This window comes from Myxocyprinus asiaticus, chromosome 47 (genome assembly GCF_019703515.2).
Source record: "Myxocyprinus asiaticus isolate MX2 ecotype Aquarium Trade chromosome 47, UBuf_Myxa_2, whole genome shotgun sequence".
NCBI classification, from domain to species: Eukaryota; Metazoa; Chordata; class Actinopteri; order Cypriniformes; family Catostomidae; genus Myxocyprinus; species Myxocyprinus asiaticus.
Genome location: NC_059390.1, coordinates 4619135 through 4638352, shown reverse-complemented (window position 1 = coordinate 4638352; position 19218 = coordinate 4619135). Strand labels below are relative to the sequence as shown.

Below are 19218 nucleotides of genomic sequence, written 5' to 3'. Positions count from 1 at the left end.
GCAGTCATAGTGAGCATAATTTTTTTTGATGAGCAACACTATGCTGCTTGCAACAGTAAAAGTTTCAACCAGAATTTAACTATATTGTTGTCACATTACATGAATAATTTGCAAGTTTAATTCAGCAATGCCGTCCAGTTATCTTCATGGGAATAAATACAGTTCCAGTTTTGTGCAAAATGTCACAAAGGAATATTCCAGGTTCAAGTTAAGCTCAATTGACGGCATTTGTGGCATAAAAAAAATTATTATAATAATCTCGACACTTTGTCATTCCTTTTCTTTAAAAATAAAAGAAACAAAATCGAGGTTACAGAGTCACTTACAATGAAAGTGAATGTGGCCAATTTTTGGAGGGTTAAAAGGTAGAAATGTGAGGCTTTTGTAAAAGCACTTACATTCATTCTTAAAACGCATGTACTATTTGAGCTATAAAGTTGTTTCATTCGTCGTTTACTTGGATTACGCAGTAAATCGTCATGGCAGTGAAATTGTAAAATTAGATGTAACTACATAGAAATGGTTATTAAGCGATTTGAATACACTAAAATCATGTGGACACACATATTGCTTACATCATGTGGTGATTCTTTTAAAACAGTATTTCAATGTTTACAGATTGGCCCCATTTACTTCCATTGTAAGTGCCTCACTAGAACCCAGATGGATGAAAAAAAAATCAAAAATAATTTTTGTGGTAAGCAACATTATGCCACAAATGCTGTCAAATGAGCTTAACTTGTATTGAACTTTGGAATAGTCCTTTAAAGAGATGTAAAAAGTCATGGTTGACATTGCTTGGTTCTTTTGTCACTCTGGAAAAGGAAGGTCAGGTACAGAGCACTGCATTATGAGACATAGTATTCCACAAAGTGTGTTCTGTTGTATACTGCATATTTTGTTAAATGTAACAGGTTAAAACTTAACATTAAAACCTAAAGTAGTACGAGTAGTATGGTAATATGCTATTCTGACACAGTCAACTCAGTGCGTCACTGCATCTGCATCCAGCTGGTGCTACTGATGTGTGGATTTTGGGAGGGACGGCTTCTTTGTCCATAGTTTAGAATGGGCATATAGTACATGTGATTTTATGGCACTTTCCACTGCACGTTACGGTTCGACTCAACTCTGCTCACTTTACTTTTCTGAGCTTGCTTTTCCACTGCAGTTTAGTGCAGACTCAACGTGGGTGGGATTATAGGCTGATCGTCATAGTTGCGTCGCCCCATCCAGCTCTCATTGGATCCTTTCCTTGGCTACTAACGAGAGGAACATCGCACCACGTTTATTGAAACGGCGTGGTTTTGCGCACAGCCATTTCTTTTTACAATACGAAAGTCGCGTGAACAAATGATACTGTTATCGCTGTTGCTAACTTTAAAACTAGCGGCTTGATGTCCCGTGTCGCAAATCCAGTGACGATGGTAGTGACGATTCTCTCTGACCAATCAGTGATCTACAGGGTTTTGATGTCATATTTAGTATCGGCTCGGCTCGCTTGAAACCTCGACCGAGGTGGTACTAAAAAAAGTACCAGGTACCAGGTACTATCCATAGTGGGAAAACCCCCAAAAAGCGAGCAGAGTCGAGTCGAGCCGTATCATGCAGTGGAAAAGCCCCATTAGTCGGGGGCAGGGTACTAAAATCTGATTCTGATTTTCTGCACAGCTGGAAAGTTTTGAGCAGTTATGAAAGTGGTGGATGCCTAGGGAGAGCCGCTCATCTGGTGATGGCCAGGATGTTGGGGGTGGCGCTGGAAGTCTGGTGGAATTCTGACAATAGCCTGTAATTTTTACCCTCACAGGGGCTGTGAATGTGTGGACATGAGTTTGTGTGTGGAAACAGGAAGAGTGTTATCCATAAGTGGACGCAGTTCTGGATGATGCAACACTCTCTTTAAGCAGCAAAACAGATGTGTGGACAAACCTGCAGGAGATGACGCAAAACCAACAAACACACACGCTGGGGCTGAAGATCACACTGCTTGTGAGGCTGTACCTTGTGCTTTACACACCATCAGATCTGACTCACTGATATTAGCGACTAGAAATCAATTTACTTTGGACTGGAACACCTAACTCCAGTCGTTCATGACAAGACTTATCTTAGACTAAGACAAGCCAGCACGTTTGCACTCCTAAACAATAACACTCAAAATTCCTTGCTCTTTATTGATGCTTCTGATTGCTAATTAGTGTTATTCTAGGACAGCAGCCAATGTTGAGTGACATTAATCTGAACCTTAATGCAAACACTTGTGGCCTTGTCTGATCAACATGATCACATCAAAAGTCAGCATGTTGTTTCCGAGAGTTCTGGTACTTTAGGATCGGCCACATTATGCCAACTCACCGACATGTTTACCTTCCCTTGTGGCATGACCGGAAGCACGTTGCATCAGCAGTGTGGGAGACCCAGGTTCGGATCTCGCATTTAATCCAGGAAGCCGAGTTGACAATCTGGAGTATTTGGTGTCTTGGAAATGTTGCTTATCCAAAAGTTCACATTCCAAACTTGTTTGTGCCCAGAAAAACCCAACAGAAGTCCCTCACATTTTCCATGAGTCACCCTGCCGTCTCAGAAGTCATTTTAAATTTGCCTCAACTCTGGTGCAAGTTCCTTGTTTGGGCTAAGCACAAAAATGTGGATCATCGCTGCTGCGGTTATAGTTTATATCTGTTGAAAGAGGGCTAAATAGTGATTGCATTGTAATTTCACAACAAGACCAAACACATCCTGCAGATTTTAGGGACATCCCATGCCCCCTTCCCCCCCAGAAGTCTTAGAACTGCAGTGGGTGTTGGGGGCTTCAGTAACACAGAGGTCCAAGAAATGACTCCACTGTAATCAACATTTGGTGACCTCAAAGGAAGTAAACAACTAGTGAAAGGACTGCGGATAACAAATAGATCAAATTGGGAGTGATTGGTAGCACTTGATCAACTTTTCTTTGCTCTTTTCGAATAGGCACAGAGAAAACAGAATGAAGAAAAAACACCCTGCAACTCAAATACACTGAGAATTTACATGTAACCAAGTAAACGGTCTTCCATCTAATGGAAAGATGGAAGACTATTTACTTGAAATAATAGTTGCAGGGCTTTGTGCAAGGTAAAGTTGATGATCCTTGTATTGCTAAAATAATAAGGAAGAATTATTTGAACTTAAAGGAATATTCTGGGTTCAATTCAAGTTAAGCTCAATCAACAGCATTTGTGGCATAATGTTGATCACCTTAATATTTTTGACTCAACCCTTGTTTATTTTTTTATTTTTTTTTAAAGCAAAAATTGTGGTTACAGTAAGGCACTTACAATGGAAGTGAATGAGGCAAGTTCATAAACATGAAAATACACATGCTTTCATAAGTATAGCCACAAGACATAAACATATACTTATTAACATGATTTTAGTGTAATAAAATCGCTTCCTAAATTTACCTGTGTCAAGTTTTATCCAACACCGGGAATACAGGGTTTCGTCGTCATGACAACAAAGTTGTAATATTGGAAATAACTTTACACAGATAAGGTTAGGAAGCAATTTTATCAGAGTAAAACCATGTTAACATGTATAACCTTTACCTATTGTAGCTATATTTTTGAAATAGTGTATATTTTAATGTGTATGTAATGGACCCAATCATTTTCATTGCAAGAGCCTTTGCTTCTTATTTTATAAAAGAGTGACAAGTCAAAATGATCTTTTGTGGAAACCAACATTATGCCACAAATGTTGTTAATTGAGCTTAAAATGTACAGAACCCAGAACATTTCTTTAAGATCATGAGAAACAAATTTAGCCAAGTGTATCCACATTTTTGTCTGGTAGTGTAAAAAGGGGAAAGCACAAGCTTCCCACAAACAATAAATTGATAGATAAAACCAAACTCACGGATCACTGGCAAAGACTGAATCAATGCCTTTGTTGTCACAGAAAGAAAAGGTTCTCATGCAATTTTATACTCCCAAAGCTAATAATTACTGGATTCCAGCACCTCAATACAATATCCCCAGTATTGAAAAGAAATTACCAACCACACCCGCAGTCTCTAAGGGACACTAAGGGTGCTTTCACACAGGCAGTTTAGTTCAAAACAGAGCACGGTTTGCATGAAAAATTGGTAATGTGAAAACTGTCATGCGGACCGGGGAGCGCACTGCGGTACCGAACCCGAGACTACCTGCAGGAGGTGGTCTGAGTTCGGTTGCAGTGGAACTGTAGCGCGATTCGCGTGAAGGTGAAAACTGGACTCGGGTGCACATTCGTTCAGGAAGTAATGTAACCTGCGCATGCGTTTTAGCCCATGACGACATCATAAGTTTCGACTAATAAATATAGGGTATAATAGGAGATGACAGTGGCGATAACTTCACCTTGGACATGAGTGTAAGCATGCAGTGTAAACAAAGATGCAAATGAATTCCTTGCAATCAGCTGTCTCCTCAAAAAACGCCATTTGTAAGCAGCAGCAAGCCGCCTTTAAAAAGTATGAGTCGCGTTGAGTTCTCCATGCGTGCTTATGATGACATAAGATGAAAGCAAATGGACAGGGGTTCGATAGAATCAAGTGAGTGTGAAACCAGACCAACGCTGCTGCGGGCACCGGGAACAACACACTCGGAGCAGTAAACATGCCCAGTGTGAAAGCTCGCTAAGGGTTTGTTCACACTTGTAGTTCGGTTCTCTTGGTCCGGACCAAAAATGTAAATTATACATTTAGTCCTGGTTCGCTTAGCGTTCACACTGGCATTTTACACTGAACCTAAAGATACAAAACAAAAGGCATAAAGTTAAGGTCACAGCCTGATTGGATAGCTTTTATGACGTATGTTTTGCGATGGAACTTGCTGAACATCCAAAACAATGCTGGCTGCTGGGCGAAATGCACTCGTTGGATTTATATATGTATATATGGTGGTATTTTTACCAGCTGAGAACAAACGAAGAGCTAATAAAATGTGTAAAGGAGTCAAAACAGTGCCAGGAATTCCTCCGTTGCACACACAAACGAAGATATGCTGCAAGTACAGCTGACGGCGTTTCCGACGTCTGTACTGAACTGTAATGGGCAACATAGCTTCTATGATGAGAAGAACCAGGTATGCTTGAGGTCAGAAAATTACTTCCTGTTATTGGTCCGTTTAGACGTCTTTGGTCCATGCTGCGTTCATATATCAGTTGAACCGCACCAGAGTTCGTCTGGAAGTGGACCGAGACCCACTATTCAGGGGGTCTCGGTCTGCTTATTTGGTGCGCAACAAGGTTTGGATGGCAGCGTTCACACTTCTTCAAATGAACCGCACTAACAGAGCAATCACACCAGAGTTCGTTTTAATCGAACCAAACTTGCCAAGGGTGAACACATCCTAACAGTGACTAGCCAGACAAGAGCACAAGAATCCACAAGATCATGATGTTCGATGAGGAAAATGAGACTTGGTAATGTATAAGGAATGTGTGTGCACAGGCCCAGCCTCAGGTTGCAGCTATACAAGCCACCCTTTCAGAGCAAAAGAGCAAGAATGTGCATCACACAGTGATGCAGCCTGCATGAAGGATGGATGCTGGGCTGCTTAGAAGCCCCACCCACCCTGAGAACAGTCCAAGCTGTGTCCACCTAACCTACAGTAAGCTGAGAGGAGAAGACAGCCAGCTCTGTGAGCAGAGGCCTGTTGGACAGAGGGTTTCTCACTAAACAGGCAGCCTGCAAACAGACTTATGCCCTCCCAAGACCACTCCACTAAACCGGGAGTCATCGCAAAGATCATTACGTGATTCCTGAGTGACAAATGTTGTCAAAATGTCAAAGAGATCAGTACATGGAGAATTGTAAGATAGTGTTAGATGTTAGTGTGTCCTGATACGTGATCCACTGAGCACACACATTAAGGACAAGGATGTAGTCAATAAACTGCCGTTATAATCTTCCTGTTTGTTTATATTGCAAAACTCAATGTCTAAAATTGCTTTCATTATTAATGATCTAATTTGGGATACTTGGATTATACCACACAATGAACTTTTTCTAAACGCAAACTGCAGATTAATCCGGCACCACACTAACCCTTAGTATACTTGGCATTGAAGACCAGCAAAGTGTGTAATCACTGTATAAATTAATGGGTAAGTGCAACTTAAAGGAAAGGTCATTATTTGGTCAGCAAACACACAACTTGTGTTCCCTACCAGTCCTACAAGACCTTCAACACAAAGTCTGTAGCACAAAAATCCAGATGCGAGGCCTCCTTCCTGTACTGCTTTCATAACCAGGAATGGTCTCTTTTGGCAAGATGGATAATTTTTTTGGTATGATATCCTCGACAAATCACTCACCAGCAAAAAACCAGCAACAATTCAATTTTCTTCCTTCTCTGCTTAATACTTTGAAAAGAGAAAAGAAATGTGGTACTCTGTTTCTGCTGAATCCATCGCGTAGACTTTGCATATTTCTATGAATTCTTTGGAGGTTCAACAAACATTCATTCCTTTCCTTCAAACAATAATCGTGTTATTGACCTGATAGTGTTATCAGCCGATTACAATATCAAAATGGCAGTTGGAACAGGTGAGATCATCTGATACAGAAGTAAATCTCACAAAACCTGTTAAGAACATAAAAAGAAAGATATCTGTCATTTTTATTATGTCAAGAAAATTAAGCCTTTTTTGGGACCAGTAAGACATGCGGGTGGCATTGCCACATTATCTTCATGACAATGAAGCACATTTTGCCCCAAATTCTCATTACCATAATGCAAAAACGTCTACCTTGCATTGCTGTAATGCATAAAAATGATACATTATTTTTCAAGTATTTATTAATAATTTTAGTAGGCCTGTTTGTTATTTTTGCACTGAAGATCAACTGATTTTAGAAATAGACCTACCTATCTCTGTGTAAAAAATTAAATAATGATGTTACCACCTTTCAAAGTTTATTTTTTAAGCTATATTTTGTTCTAAAATCATAAGCGAAAATGGCCATTTTGACCCCCCTCTACAAAATAATGGATTATTCAGTAAATATTGATCCATTGCATTTAATATTTTGGCTTTCATCATCATTTGTGTTTATATTTCTTCTTCTTCTTCAAAAAAAAAAAAAGGATTTCAGTTTGTAAAATTTGGTTGGAAAATCTCTTGGAATTTCTGAAGGCACACAAAACAACTTACATTTTCCTACAATAAGAGAACATTACAAGAGTACAGATTTTACACAGATGGAAAACTGATAGCTTGGTCCATTATTATGAAAATGCACCATAGTTCTTCTATAGTATCCATGTTTAACAATGATATTTGTAATTAATTTTTTTATTTTTATTAAATCAAACAATAACAATGAAATGCAAAACATATATATATATACACTGTATATATATATATATATATATATATACTGTATATATATATATATATATATATATATATATATATACTATATATATATATATATATATATATATATATATATATATATATATATATAAAAGCCACACATGGCTTGTGTCATGGTTGGAGGAAGCTTTCCATTCTTGAATGATTCAGTATAAACTTCTAACAAAAGTGGAGCCAGTTCTGTAGCATAGGATCTAAAAAATTCTGCTGCAAAACCATCTGGCCCCAGAACCTTGCCAGTAGGTAGGGACTTTATTACCTCGTCAAGCTCCTCCAAGGTTATCTCAGAATCAAGAGCATTTTTTTGCTCAGTCTTCAGTTTAGGAAGATCTAATGGTTCCACAAAGTTTCTAATATCTTCATCAGTAGACGAAGACATGGAACTATAAAAATCAAGATAGAACTCTTTAAAGGCATTATTAATATCAGTGGCTGAGGTAAAAATTTCACCACCAGCAGATTTCACTGAGGGAATGATAGAAAGAGACTCTCTCTGCTTTATATATTTAGCCAAAAGCTTCCCTGCTTTGTCCCCCGACTCAAAGTATGACCGTCTTGCCCTGAATAACCAAAACTCCACTTTCTGCGACAAAATAGTATTATATCTATATTTCAATCGGTTCAATTCTCTGAGGCCATCAGATGACATACAGCACTTCAGCTCTGCCTCGGCACTTTTAATATTTCCTTCCAACTCCACGAGTTCTTGTGCTTTGGATTTTTTGATGAATGAGGCATACTGTATGATCCGACCCCTAAGAACTGCCTTAAGTGCCTCCCAAGCCACGCCCACAGTGGATACTGAGGACCAGTTGGTCTCCATATAAACACTGATTTCAGTCTTTAACATTTGTTGGAAATCAGGATTTTGCAAAAGGGATACATTAAGGTGCCAACTATATGATTTCTTATTCTCTATATGTGGCAACACCTCTAAACTCACCAGGGCGTGATCCGAGACGAAAATGTTTCCAATTGAGAAATCAACAACAGATGAAATGAGGGATTTGGATATATATATATATATATATATATATATATATATATATATATATATAAATCTATTCTAGAATAAATCTTATGGACTGATGAAAAAAATATATAGTCTCTAACAGATGGGTTCAAAAGTCTCCAAATATCTGTAAGACCAAGATTTTTACACATCCTGTGAAGTGTCAATGTTGCTCTAGGGGGCTTACACACCTATGATCAAGGACTGAGTGCATCAAAAGATTAAAGTCTCCTCCCAAAATTATATCATGAGGGGTGCCAGAGGCTTGCAACATCCCTTCAAGATCTATAAAAAAGCCCTGATCATCAGCGTTTGGTGCATAAATATTAGCCAAAATCAGATTTTGCCTCTGAATTTCTGCTAAAACAATAATGACGCTTCCTAATTTATCATTAAACTGTTTGAGACATTTGAATTGAAACCAATATAATGACTCCCTTGCTCTTACTTGAGCCAACACTAAAGAAAACATGTCCACCCCATATCTTCCCAATCTTTTCAGCTTTCTGCGGGGAAAGATGCGTTTCTTGAAGAAACACTATATCATATTTCTTACGTTTAAGAAAAGAAATAACCTTCCTTCTTTTTATGGGGTGCCCCAACCCATTCACATTCCATGTGGAGAGAGATAGTACACTCATATTAACATTTGACATTTTGATATAATAGAAAAACTGTGTGCCAAAGACAAAATTATGAAGACCACATTTCAACATTAATGCAACAATAAAACCACGAACTTTCCCCCAAACAAAACAAACAGAAAGAAAAACGTGCGCATTAACCCCGCGCACAACAGCGCCAACCGGCATCAATCCCTTTAAACTCAAAGAGTCCATGTATGCCTACGAGAGCCCCCGCTACAACTCTGCCATCGGATTGCTCAATTTTGCCTCACAAATTTGTAATGCAAAAATTACATAACATCAAATATTTTGTAAAACAAACCCCAGCCAATAGGCAGAATAAACACAAAGAACGTGTAGACTCATTCACAGAACTGTCTCGAAGGTGTGTTCCTTCACAAAACAAATTCCAGCTGATAAGAAGCCGTTCAGTTTCCTCGGACAGTCAAACGAATCTTCAGTGAGCCAGCTGATGAGTGCAGCAGATGACATAATCATTCCAATGTCCGATGAAAATATTCCACAAATCATACTCCAGCCAACAGGAGGCATAAGCACAAGGAACTGACAGATTCATCCATAAATAACACTACATCGGGACAGTTAACAAAACAAGCTCCAACCGCTAGGCGGGACCAGAACAAAAGGAAACAAAACACACATCCTGGTTCCTCGGATGGTCAAGAGTCAATTCACTTGGAGGGCGCATAAAAGTATATCCTGTGATTTACACAGTCTGCCAACTTTATAAAAGACATCCTATGTGTGGGCATGTAGATATTTTGCGGTCATCCGTAGTGTCAATTCTCAATCTGCCCGGGAACTTCATTGTAAAAGTTCTTCCGTCAAAGCAAACGTTTCTTTAAGGAAAAGTGTTAATCCACAAAACAAAACAAACTCCAACCACTCGGCAGAGCCAACGCAAAAAGAAACAAAAATGGTGCCCAACTTATTCCGAAAGCCAGAGTATGTACAATGAGTCAATCCACTCACAAGAAAATCACCCAATGGTTACTCACCCATTGTTTCAATAAAAGACATTGCCTGATTGGGACATATAAATACTTTGCTGCCGTCCTTGGTGTTTATTCTCAGTCTGGCCGGAAACATCAGAGCAAAGTGATCTTCCGCTGATTTAAGAGTTTCTTGCATTCCTTAAACCAATCGCGTTTCTCTCGTCGAGTTCGCAATGTATGGGAACAAGAAAATATTGTAATTCTTCCAAGAAAGCTTTCCTTTGCTCCTCGCCTGGCACAACACAAGATCAATCGGGGCCTTTCTCCCTCAGCAGATCCGTAAGCTCACTCAATTTCCAGCTTGTGGCCTGTTATGTCGAGCAGACTCGTGAAAAGCTCGTCTAAGCATTTCACCATTTCTCTGCCCTCCTCATGCTCAGGAATTCCAACAATTCGAATGTTATTCCTGCGGCTTCTATTCTCAAGATCTTTGTTCCAAATCAGCTTTGGTCACAGGTGGATTAGCGGCTAATTCCCTCTCTGATGCCTCCAAATAATCGATTCGTTTTTCAACATCTGTCACTCTTGTGACTAGCTCAGAGAATTTTTTCCATCGCCGTAATCGATCAACGTATTACAGCGAGATCCTCCAAGTCCGCAAGTACATTCATCAACATCACCGACATGTTGGACGGTTGACGCTGGATTCCTTCTCCTGCCGTGCCATCCAAATCGAGTCCCTGGCCTGTCTGGGCTTTCATCTTGAACTCGAAAGTGTCTTTTAATGTCTCCAGAGCCTGAGGATTTTGACTTCTTAGCCATGTTTACTTCAAACAGTAAATGTGTAACTGGGTGTATCGAATTTCACCGGATTTTATCATGAAAATAATTTTAAAAATTTGCAAAGTGCGCAGAGCTGTCTCTCACACGTCTGCCCTTCGCATGGCGTCACGTGGCTCCCCAAAAATGATATTTGTAATAGTTCATGGTAACCATAAAACCATGCATGGCTCCTCACTACCATGGTTAGTAACTATGGTTTCTATATAAAGAACTATGGCATTTTTGAAATGAAAAAACAGTAGTCTTAATACATTTAGAAAATTGTTCTGCCACAACTACCATAGGTAATACAGTAGTAAATCCGTGGTAGTTTTCTAAGTGTTGTGATCTGAAAATTGAAAAGCCTTCTTATTTATGTTTTCTTCTGTTTTCTTTGTCAGTGCCGTTTAGAATGTGGGGGCCTGTTTGTTTTAAAGTAGTTTCATCACGAGATATAGGAGTTTTGCAACAGACCGCATTCAAATGGGTTTCGCACTCCCGCCACATATATTACTGCTTCACAAGCTCATTTAAAATAGTCTGTGCATTTGAGACCTGTCCACGAATTCCCCCGCACCTGCTCTGCCCTCATGCAGCTATGATTAAGCCGTGTTGATAATTGACCCATGTAGCGCCGTTTCATTCGAAGCGAGCAAAATGCACTCCACAACATACGGATGACAGGGGAAGGCTCATTTATATTCACAAGGAAAGCGCTAGGGTCCAGTCTGCATTAGATTTTAGAAGGGGAGCTAATGATCTTTTCCAGGCTAATCATGTCTCTCTGATTATCAGCACTAAGAAATGCTGAGCATGAACCTTACTGAACTGCTCCCTTAGCATCTCCTTAACCCCTCTCCTAAAGGGGACAACCAGTTTTGGGATTATGCTTTCAGAAAAGTAGTACAGAGTATGGTGAATGGGGTCTACAATTTTTCATAGAGTATGCGCCAAATAAGTCTGTTGAAAGTACACACACCCTCTCTATACAAATCCTTCCCAATTTAATTTTGACAATTAAATATGTTTAGAACGGAAGACAACCATAGAACCTTGATGTCATTAAGGGTGAGTAAATGATTCCAGAAATTTCCCTTTCAGTTGAACTATCCCATTTAAAAAAAAAAAAAAAAACACACACATACAAACAAAAGTCCCATAAGACTTGCTTATTCCGGGTATATTTCCACTTAGCAACAAATTTAGAGAGTATGAACAGAAATTCAAACCTGAAAGTCAACCCTCCAGACCGTGACAATGCAGCTGACTCAGAATGCATTTGAAAATGGAAAACAGCCCAGATGCGAGCTGCATAACGCTAATAGCAGACATACGCAACAGACCGAGCATACAAAGCAAGCTTCAGGGGAGCCTATGGCTCTCCCAGGCAGAACCTCCAGCTGAGAACAGTTTTGCATTGTTGTGTGGAATTCCATGTCAACAATCCCTGGGGAGCCAGTGAAAGTGAGGAAAACTGGGACATACAGAGCCATGAGGTGGGGCTGTCAGTGTATATGTGTGTATGGATTGGAGGGGGCTGATGGGGGACTCAAACAAAGACCCCGTTCTGTTTCAAAAGTGTAGGAGAATATGAACCGTTCTTAAAACCTACAAAGCAGATATAGTTATCCTGGAATTATGCATTAGCAGCATCCAAAGTCACCACCCTGATTTTGTCCGTTTATGAATGCCAGACACACCAAACTGCTTTTATGCTGTCTCGGAAGGCGTTGCATGGTGTGTCTGGTCCTTTAATTGGGATTTCTGCATGCAAACAGCTCGCAACTTCCAGGTTGCCTCAATTAACATCCTTAGATGTCTTCTTCAGTCTGTGAGGATTCTAAATTTATAAGCCTTCCTGAACCCCCTAATTAGTCAGCAGTCCGAAATCCACCCATCAAGTCGAGGCCCCTTTTTCTGCCCTTGAACAAAAGTTGAAACACAAACCTGTTATTACATAACCTGGAACTGCAGCTCCCCATTTCAAGAGTTCAAACATTATGCACATTTCTCATTTTATCAAGGTTGATTTTGGAACTCTATCTCAAAACACACAAACTGGGCTTCCCACTTAAAAATGACCACCAGACGTAACTTCACAGAGCAAACTTAGTGGCACTGTAAAACCAACATTTGTGTGGATACATGCATGCATTGAACTTTATCCCTTGGAGCCAAGTGAACCCAGAGCTAATGGCATTAGTAATCTGACAGACTAATAATTAAAGAGTGTACTTATGCATTTTACCAAGTAAAATCAAATCTATTTTAATGATTTAATTTAGAAATAAATAAGGCTTCGAGGTATTTGAAAGCTCTATTGCATTCTGCGTGATCTGACACTAGTTGCAGCACATCAAAACATGCGACGGCGTTATGAGACCATGGCGCTCGCGACTCAAAAACACATCGGATCTTTATTTATTACGGAGATTCCCACTTACAGTGCTGTATAGCATGCTGTCGTTATCCCCGGCGTCTGACAATTCACTGAGATTTCTGTCCCACTGTAAAAACGGCTCCCCGCTATCCATTATTTCCATGCCTCGGTCTGTGTTTGTGCAATTTGGTCTTCACAGGCTCCAGAAACGACAATGTATCGGTGTTAAAGATCCTGGATCCGTCAAATACCTCGACAAGTCGCGATACTGAGTTAATTCCTCGTTGTCAGCGGAAAGTTGATAATAAGTTGCGCGTCTCGTCGCCAGTGTTCTTGGAATGGTTACTTTGTAACCGCGCTCTTCGGTGAGTTGTTGCAATGGATCTTCTTTATACTTATTTAGCGGCAACAATGTAACGAGACGAATCGAACGCAAACGTCGCGGATAAGTGCTATTTTAACTCCAGCTTTACTTTCCCTCAGCTTCCTTGAGAAATGTCGCCCCTTCACAGACAAACGAGCAGGAATTTGGGGCGGGGAAATGATGGGAGTTGCCACATTTGTTTACAAAAGACAGTTTGTGAAATACACTTCTTTTTTTAGTGTTTTCTAATTCTTAGTATTATGTAGAGGGTTTTGCAAGGGGATTTTAATATTGATATGGTGTTTTAAGGCTTAATGCATACATTTGGTTTGAAAATACTAAACTTTCCACTGTGAGGGCCCATCCTTGTCATACATGCGGCAACCAATCAGATGAGCTGTTGCATTTAAAGCTCATAGAGCTTACCAGAATTAGGGAGGACGGACAATCTGACTGACCAATAGGAGATCGCTATTGAATGACTGACATGAAATTGGTCGAATTATGAGTGACTCAGCAAAGTCTCTCAACAAACCGTGTAAAGCCAAGAATACTAAACTGCTTGGACCGCCTCAACTCTCTTTTTTAACCGTATGTGAAAAATACCCTTAGGAATGAACTTTTATTGTTTAAAAATAAAAATAGATGTGGCCAAACGATAAAGGTTAAAAATGCAAAAGTGCCTGTATGTTTGGATGTATTAGTGACCGTGCCCACACAAACGCAAATTACTTGAAAGAAATGACTGTTCTCACAGTTTCAGTAAGTAATCTTTTCTGCAACCAGATTAACTGAAGCTCCAACATCAGGATGTACATTTAAAGTGACACAATCTGGACATGGTAGGTATGAGTATGTGTATTCAACTTTTTACTGACAAAGAACTTCATACATTTATAGACAAAAGCATGGTAGCACAACAGATAGGATGAGATCTGGACTAACAGAATCCCAACATGGTTTGGTTTCCAACATATCTTTTGTTTTAAAAGTCATCAAAACAGAGAAAATGTAGCATTTTTACAAATGAGTCAAAACCTGTTCATGGGTTTGGAATGCATGTGTTTACACGTCAAAGTGCATTCTGCTGGCGCCCCCTTTCTGGAACAAGACGAAATGTCACAATCCACCAACAACATTCCTTCTTTTGTCTTCACCACTCAGCCAAAACTTTAAAACCACTTGCCTAATATTGTGTAGGTCCCCCTTGTGCCGCCAAACAGCGCCAACTGCATTCTGAGATGATATTCTTCTCACCACAATTGTACAGAGTGGTTATCTGAGTTACCGTAGACTTTGTCAGTTTGAACCCGTCTGACCAGTCTCTGTTGACCTCTCTCATCAACAAGGCATTTCCATCCACAGAACTGCCACTCACTGGATGTTTTTTGTTTTTGGCACCATTCAGAGTAAATTCTAGAGACTGTTGTGTGTGAAAATCCCAGAAGATCAGCAGTTACAGAAATACTCAAACCAGCCCATCTGGCACCAACAATCATGCCACGGTCCATATAATTGCGATCACATTTTTTCCCCACTCTGATGGTTGATGTGAACATTAACTGAAGCTCCTGACACGTATCTGCATGATTTTATGCACTGCTGCCATACGATTGGCTGATAAGATAATCTCATGAATGACTGTTGGTGCCAGATGGGCTGGTTTGAGTATTTCTGTAACTGCTGATCTCCTGGGATTTTCACACACAAAGTCTCTAGAATTTACTCCGAATGGTGCCAAAACAAAAAACATCTAGTGAGCTGCGGTTCTGTGGACAGAAATGCCTTGTTGATGAGAGAGGTCAACAGAGAATGGCCAGACTGGTTCAAAGACTTGTCTACAATAACTCAGATAACCGCTCTGTACAATTGTGGTGAGAAGAATATCATCTCAGAATGCTATTCTGATATGCGGGTTGCCGCTGTTTGGCAGCACAAGGGGGATCTACACAATATTAGGCAGGTGGTTTTAATGTTGTAGCTGATCGGTGTATGTATGACTGCTGGGGCAGGCACAAAGTTACTCAAGAGATTCAAGTCAGTGAACAGCATAACACTATACAAAAATTATCTTCCATCTTCTTTTGGTTCCTAAAGTCTGGGAAAGCTTCATTACTACTGGTCTCGTAGATTTTCACTTAAGAAGACAATATTATCTGTGGAAAGAGAATGATCTTGAAAAAGTTGAAGTATTAAATAAGACAAAAATTAAATTAAAAATAAAATAAAGAGTGGTTAAGGTATCTACATGGATGATAGTTAAACTTTCCATTTTAAAATGAAAATGTATTAAGTCTAACCTGCGATAATAGTGGTTGCTTGTCGGCGGACATTGTTTTTATCCATGTACTCCCCATAGTCCAATTTTCCTTCGACAAGAATTCGAGACCTGAAAAAAAAATAAAGTATTGAATTTTGGCTCAGAACAGCATGCAACAAATACAGTACATATAAAGGCTTTAAATAAATATGTTCAGGTAGCCACATAATGGTTTTGTATCTTTATCTGATATTTATCTAATTCTGACCCAATAAAAACAAAGTACACACCCTTTCTTTACATACTGATATGCCACATCTCTGAGGCCTGGTTTGAATACTGAAATTCTGTGCCATGTTGTTTTCTGGCTGACATCTCCTGCAAAAGCCAAGAACAATAATACACATTCTATTAGATAACATTTAGATATTGGTGTTGAACAAAGTTACCTTTTTTAAAAACAATTATTTTAGTATATTTACAGCTGAAGAGCCTTAATAATTTTTACTAGTCTTTACACTCTCACCTGTATTTGTAGGTTCTCCCTCCCCAGACCTCCACATTTCATTTGTTGCCATGGAGAAGATGGTGACGGGGTTTCTGCCCTCCACCTGTCTCATAACAGGGTCTTGTCCCACCCGTCCAAGCAACTGCACCCTGTTTATAGCTGTTAAAAGAAGGTAAGAGTGAGACCAGAAGGGAAAGACATTTGTTTGCAGAAAAATAATGCTTGAGATACAGCAAACAGCAAAATGTCTTTAGGATGAGCAGGAATGCATTACTACACACTAAAGTTTTGTTGTTGTTGTTGTTTATTTTATATACGATAATATATAAGTGCATTGTTGAATAATAACCAATAATATTATCCATATAATATAGCTACAGACACATACACTGATCAGCCACAACATTAAAACCACTGACAGGTGAAGTGAATAACATTGATTATCTCGTTACAATGGCACCTGTCAAGGAGTGGGATATATTATGCAGCAAGTGAACAGTCAGTTCTTGAATTTCATGTGTTGGAAGCAGGAAAAATGGGCAAACGTAAAGATCTGAGTGACTTTGACAAGGGCCAAATTGTCATGGCTAGACGACTGGGTCAGAGCATCTCCAAAACAACGGATCTGCTGGGGTGTTTCCAGTAGTGGTTAGAACCTACTAAAAGTGGTCCAAGGAAGGACAACCGGTGAACCGGCTACAGGGTCATGGGTGCCCAAGGCTCACTGATGCATGTGGGGAGCGAGTCTAGCCCGTCTGGTCCGGTCCCACAGAAGAGCTTCTGTAGCTCAAATTGCTGAAAAACTTAATGCTGTCCATGATAGTAAGGTGTCAGAACACATAGTGCATTGCAGCTTACTGCGTATGGGGCTGCGTAGCCGCAGACCGGTCAGAGTGCCCATGCTGACCCCTGTCCACCGCTGAAAGCTCCTACAATGGGTACGTGAGCATCAGAACTGGACCATGGAGCAATGGAAGAAGGTGGCCTGGTCTGATGATTCATGTTTTCTTTTAGATCATGTGGACGGCCGGGTGCGTGTGCGTCGTTTACCTGGTGAAGAGATGGCAGCAGGATGCACTATGGGAAGAATACCAGCAGAGGCAGTGTGATGCTCTGGGCAATGTTCTGCTGGGAAACTTTGGGTCCTGGCATTCATGTGGATGTTATTTTGATGTACTACCTACCTAATGATTGTTGCAGACCACGTACACCCCTTCATAGCAACGGTATTCCTTGATGGCAGTGGCCTCATTCAGCGGAAAAATGCACCCTGCCACACTGCAAAAATTGTTCAGGAATGGTTTGAGGAACATGACAAAGAGTTCAAGGTGTTGACTTAGCCTCCAAATTCCCCAGATCTCAATCCGATTTAGCATCTATGGGATGTGCTGGACAAACAAGTCCGATCCATGGAGGCCCCACCTCGCAACTTACAGGACTTAAAGGATCTGCTGGTGCCAGATATCACAGGACACCTTCAGAGGTCTTGTGGAGTCCATGCCTCGATGGGTCAGAGCTGTTTTGGTGGCACGAGGGGGACCTACATGATATTAGGCAGGAGGTTTTAATGTTTTGGCTGATCGGTGTATGTATGGCATCCTCGAGAGATCTTGTGCAGTAGACTGACATTGATTGACAGATACTCACATCTCTCCAGGATCAGACTTGTATCTGTTGTCCTGTGTCTGACAAACTGTTTAAGTATCTGTCCATGGAAATACAAAGTACAAACAATCAGAAATAATACTCATAAGCAATAATGAACATATGTGTCTCTCTGAGGTTTGTCTGTTTACCTGGGCAGAGGCATTTCTCAACATTTCCTCTGCTTTGTGGATGTTGCTATGTTTGGTGATAGATCTTTCTTCTGTTGAGAAACATAAATCGAGTCAAAAGATCTGGACCGATGCAGGTAAAAATAAAGTTATGCACTAGATTGAATTTAGTTGATCATTTATAATATCTATAAATAATGTCATAGATATGTCATGATATAATTAGAGCAGAATGTAAAGGCTTGATCACAGCACATCAAGTTCACTTCCCTAATAGAAACTAGTGTTTTCATATCAGTTTTTATTCTGACAGTTTGGCAACATTTGTGTTGATCATTACATTTTAACTGTATGTTCCAAATATACATTAAGCAAATCCTTTGAAGAAACACATGTTGATCTCCCGCCATTATCTTACCTAAGCGAATCACGTTTATAAGACATATCTGATTTCGATGTAACGCTTTTAGTAATACCTTTAATTTTAGACTATATGCGCAGTTCATATAATAGGCTAAAGTAAAGACAAACTTCAACTTACAAGTTCAACGGACCTCTATAATTCTTCAATAACCCCACGCTGTTTCCGGTCCGCCTTTAAAAACATTCCCCACTAGCAACATAAACTAACATCGCCCGTTCTGCTTGTTCCGTTTCATCCAAGCAGCAAATTAATAAATAAACAAATTAATTAATTAAATCTACCGTGCATATTGTAGGACCGTTAACATTTTTTTGTTTGCATTTTTATAATATTTTCATGTCAATGAAGTAAATTCCTCCATTCATAGAAAATAATGTTGTATTAAAATTATTTAATAATGTTATAAAAATTATTAAAATATATATTAATGACACATTGATGTGAAACTGAAAAGTGTAAAGTACATTTAAAACGTACATGAAAATATAGCCCTACGTCATGGATGGATTTGTTTTAGTGCCTGTAATCAGGGCTGTTTCTGAGCATATTGGGGCCCTAAGCAAAATCCTACTTGGAGGCCCCTGTAATGATTACATACGAAATGGCTATTTACAAGGAATTTGTTTACTTAAATCCCTAGCTGCCTTGGATGCACCTAAATATTTCAATATGGCAAATGAAAATAAT

The 19218-nt window shown here is 39.6% G+C and overlaps 2 protein-coding genes across 3 annotated transcripts in view; both read right to left on the bottom strand.

Annotated features, from left to right (window-relative positions):
- LOC127436863 (cyclic AMP-responsive element-binding protein 3-like protein 2) overlaps positions 1 to 13722 on the bottom strand; it is a 28857-nt gene extending 15135 nt beyond the window's left edge. Inside the window, exon 1 of the mRNA XM_051691314.1 lies at positions 13265 to 13722. Within this exon, the coding sequence (XP_051547274.1) occupies positions 13265 to 13363 (99 nt within the window). The 5' untranslated portion in view covers positions 13364 to 13722. The remainder of the gene's footprint in view (positions 1 to 13264) is intronic.
- A 689-nt stretch (positions 13723 to 14411) lies between these two features.
- On the bottom strand, positions 14412 to 18734 carry LOC127436687 (single-stranded DNA-binding protein, mitochondrial). 2 transcript variants are annotated; one of them, XM_051690986.1, is made up of 7 exons: positions 18649 to 18734; positions 18129 to 18199; positions 17980 to 18037; positions 16351 to 16491; positions 16115 to 16202; positions 15865 to 15953; positions 14412 to 15720 (listed from the first exon to the last, which is right to left on the bottom strand). In XM_051690986.1, the coding sequence occupies exons 2-7, from the start codon at positions 18150 to 18152 to the stop codon at positions 15680 to 15682; spliced, it is 441 nt and encodes a 146-aa protein (XP_051546946.1). In that variant the 5' UTR covers positions 18153 to 18199; positions 18649 to 18734; the 3' UTR covers positions 14412 to 15679. The 2 variants fall into 2 exon arrangements, with proteins under 2 accessions (XP_051546946.1, XP_051546947.1); XM_051690987.1 differs by having other exon boundaries at positions 18662 to 18695.
- Positions 18735 to 19218: the final 484 nt, after the last annotated feature.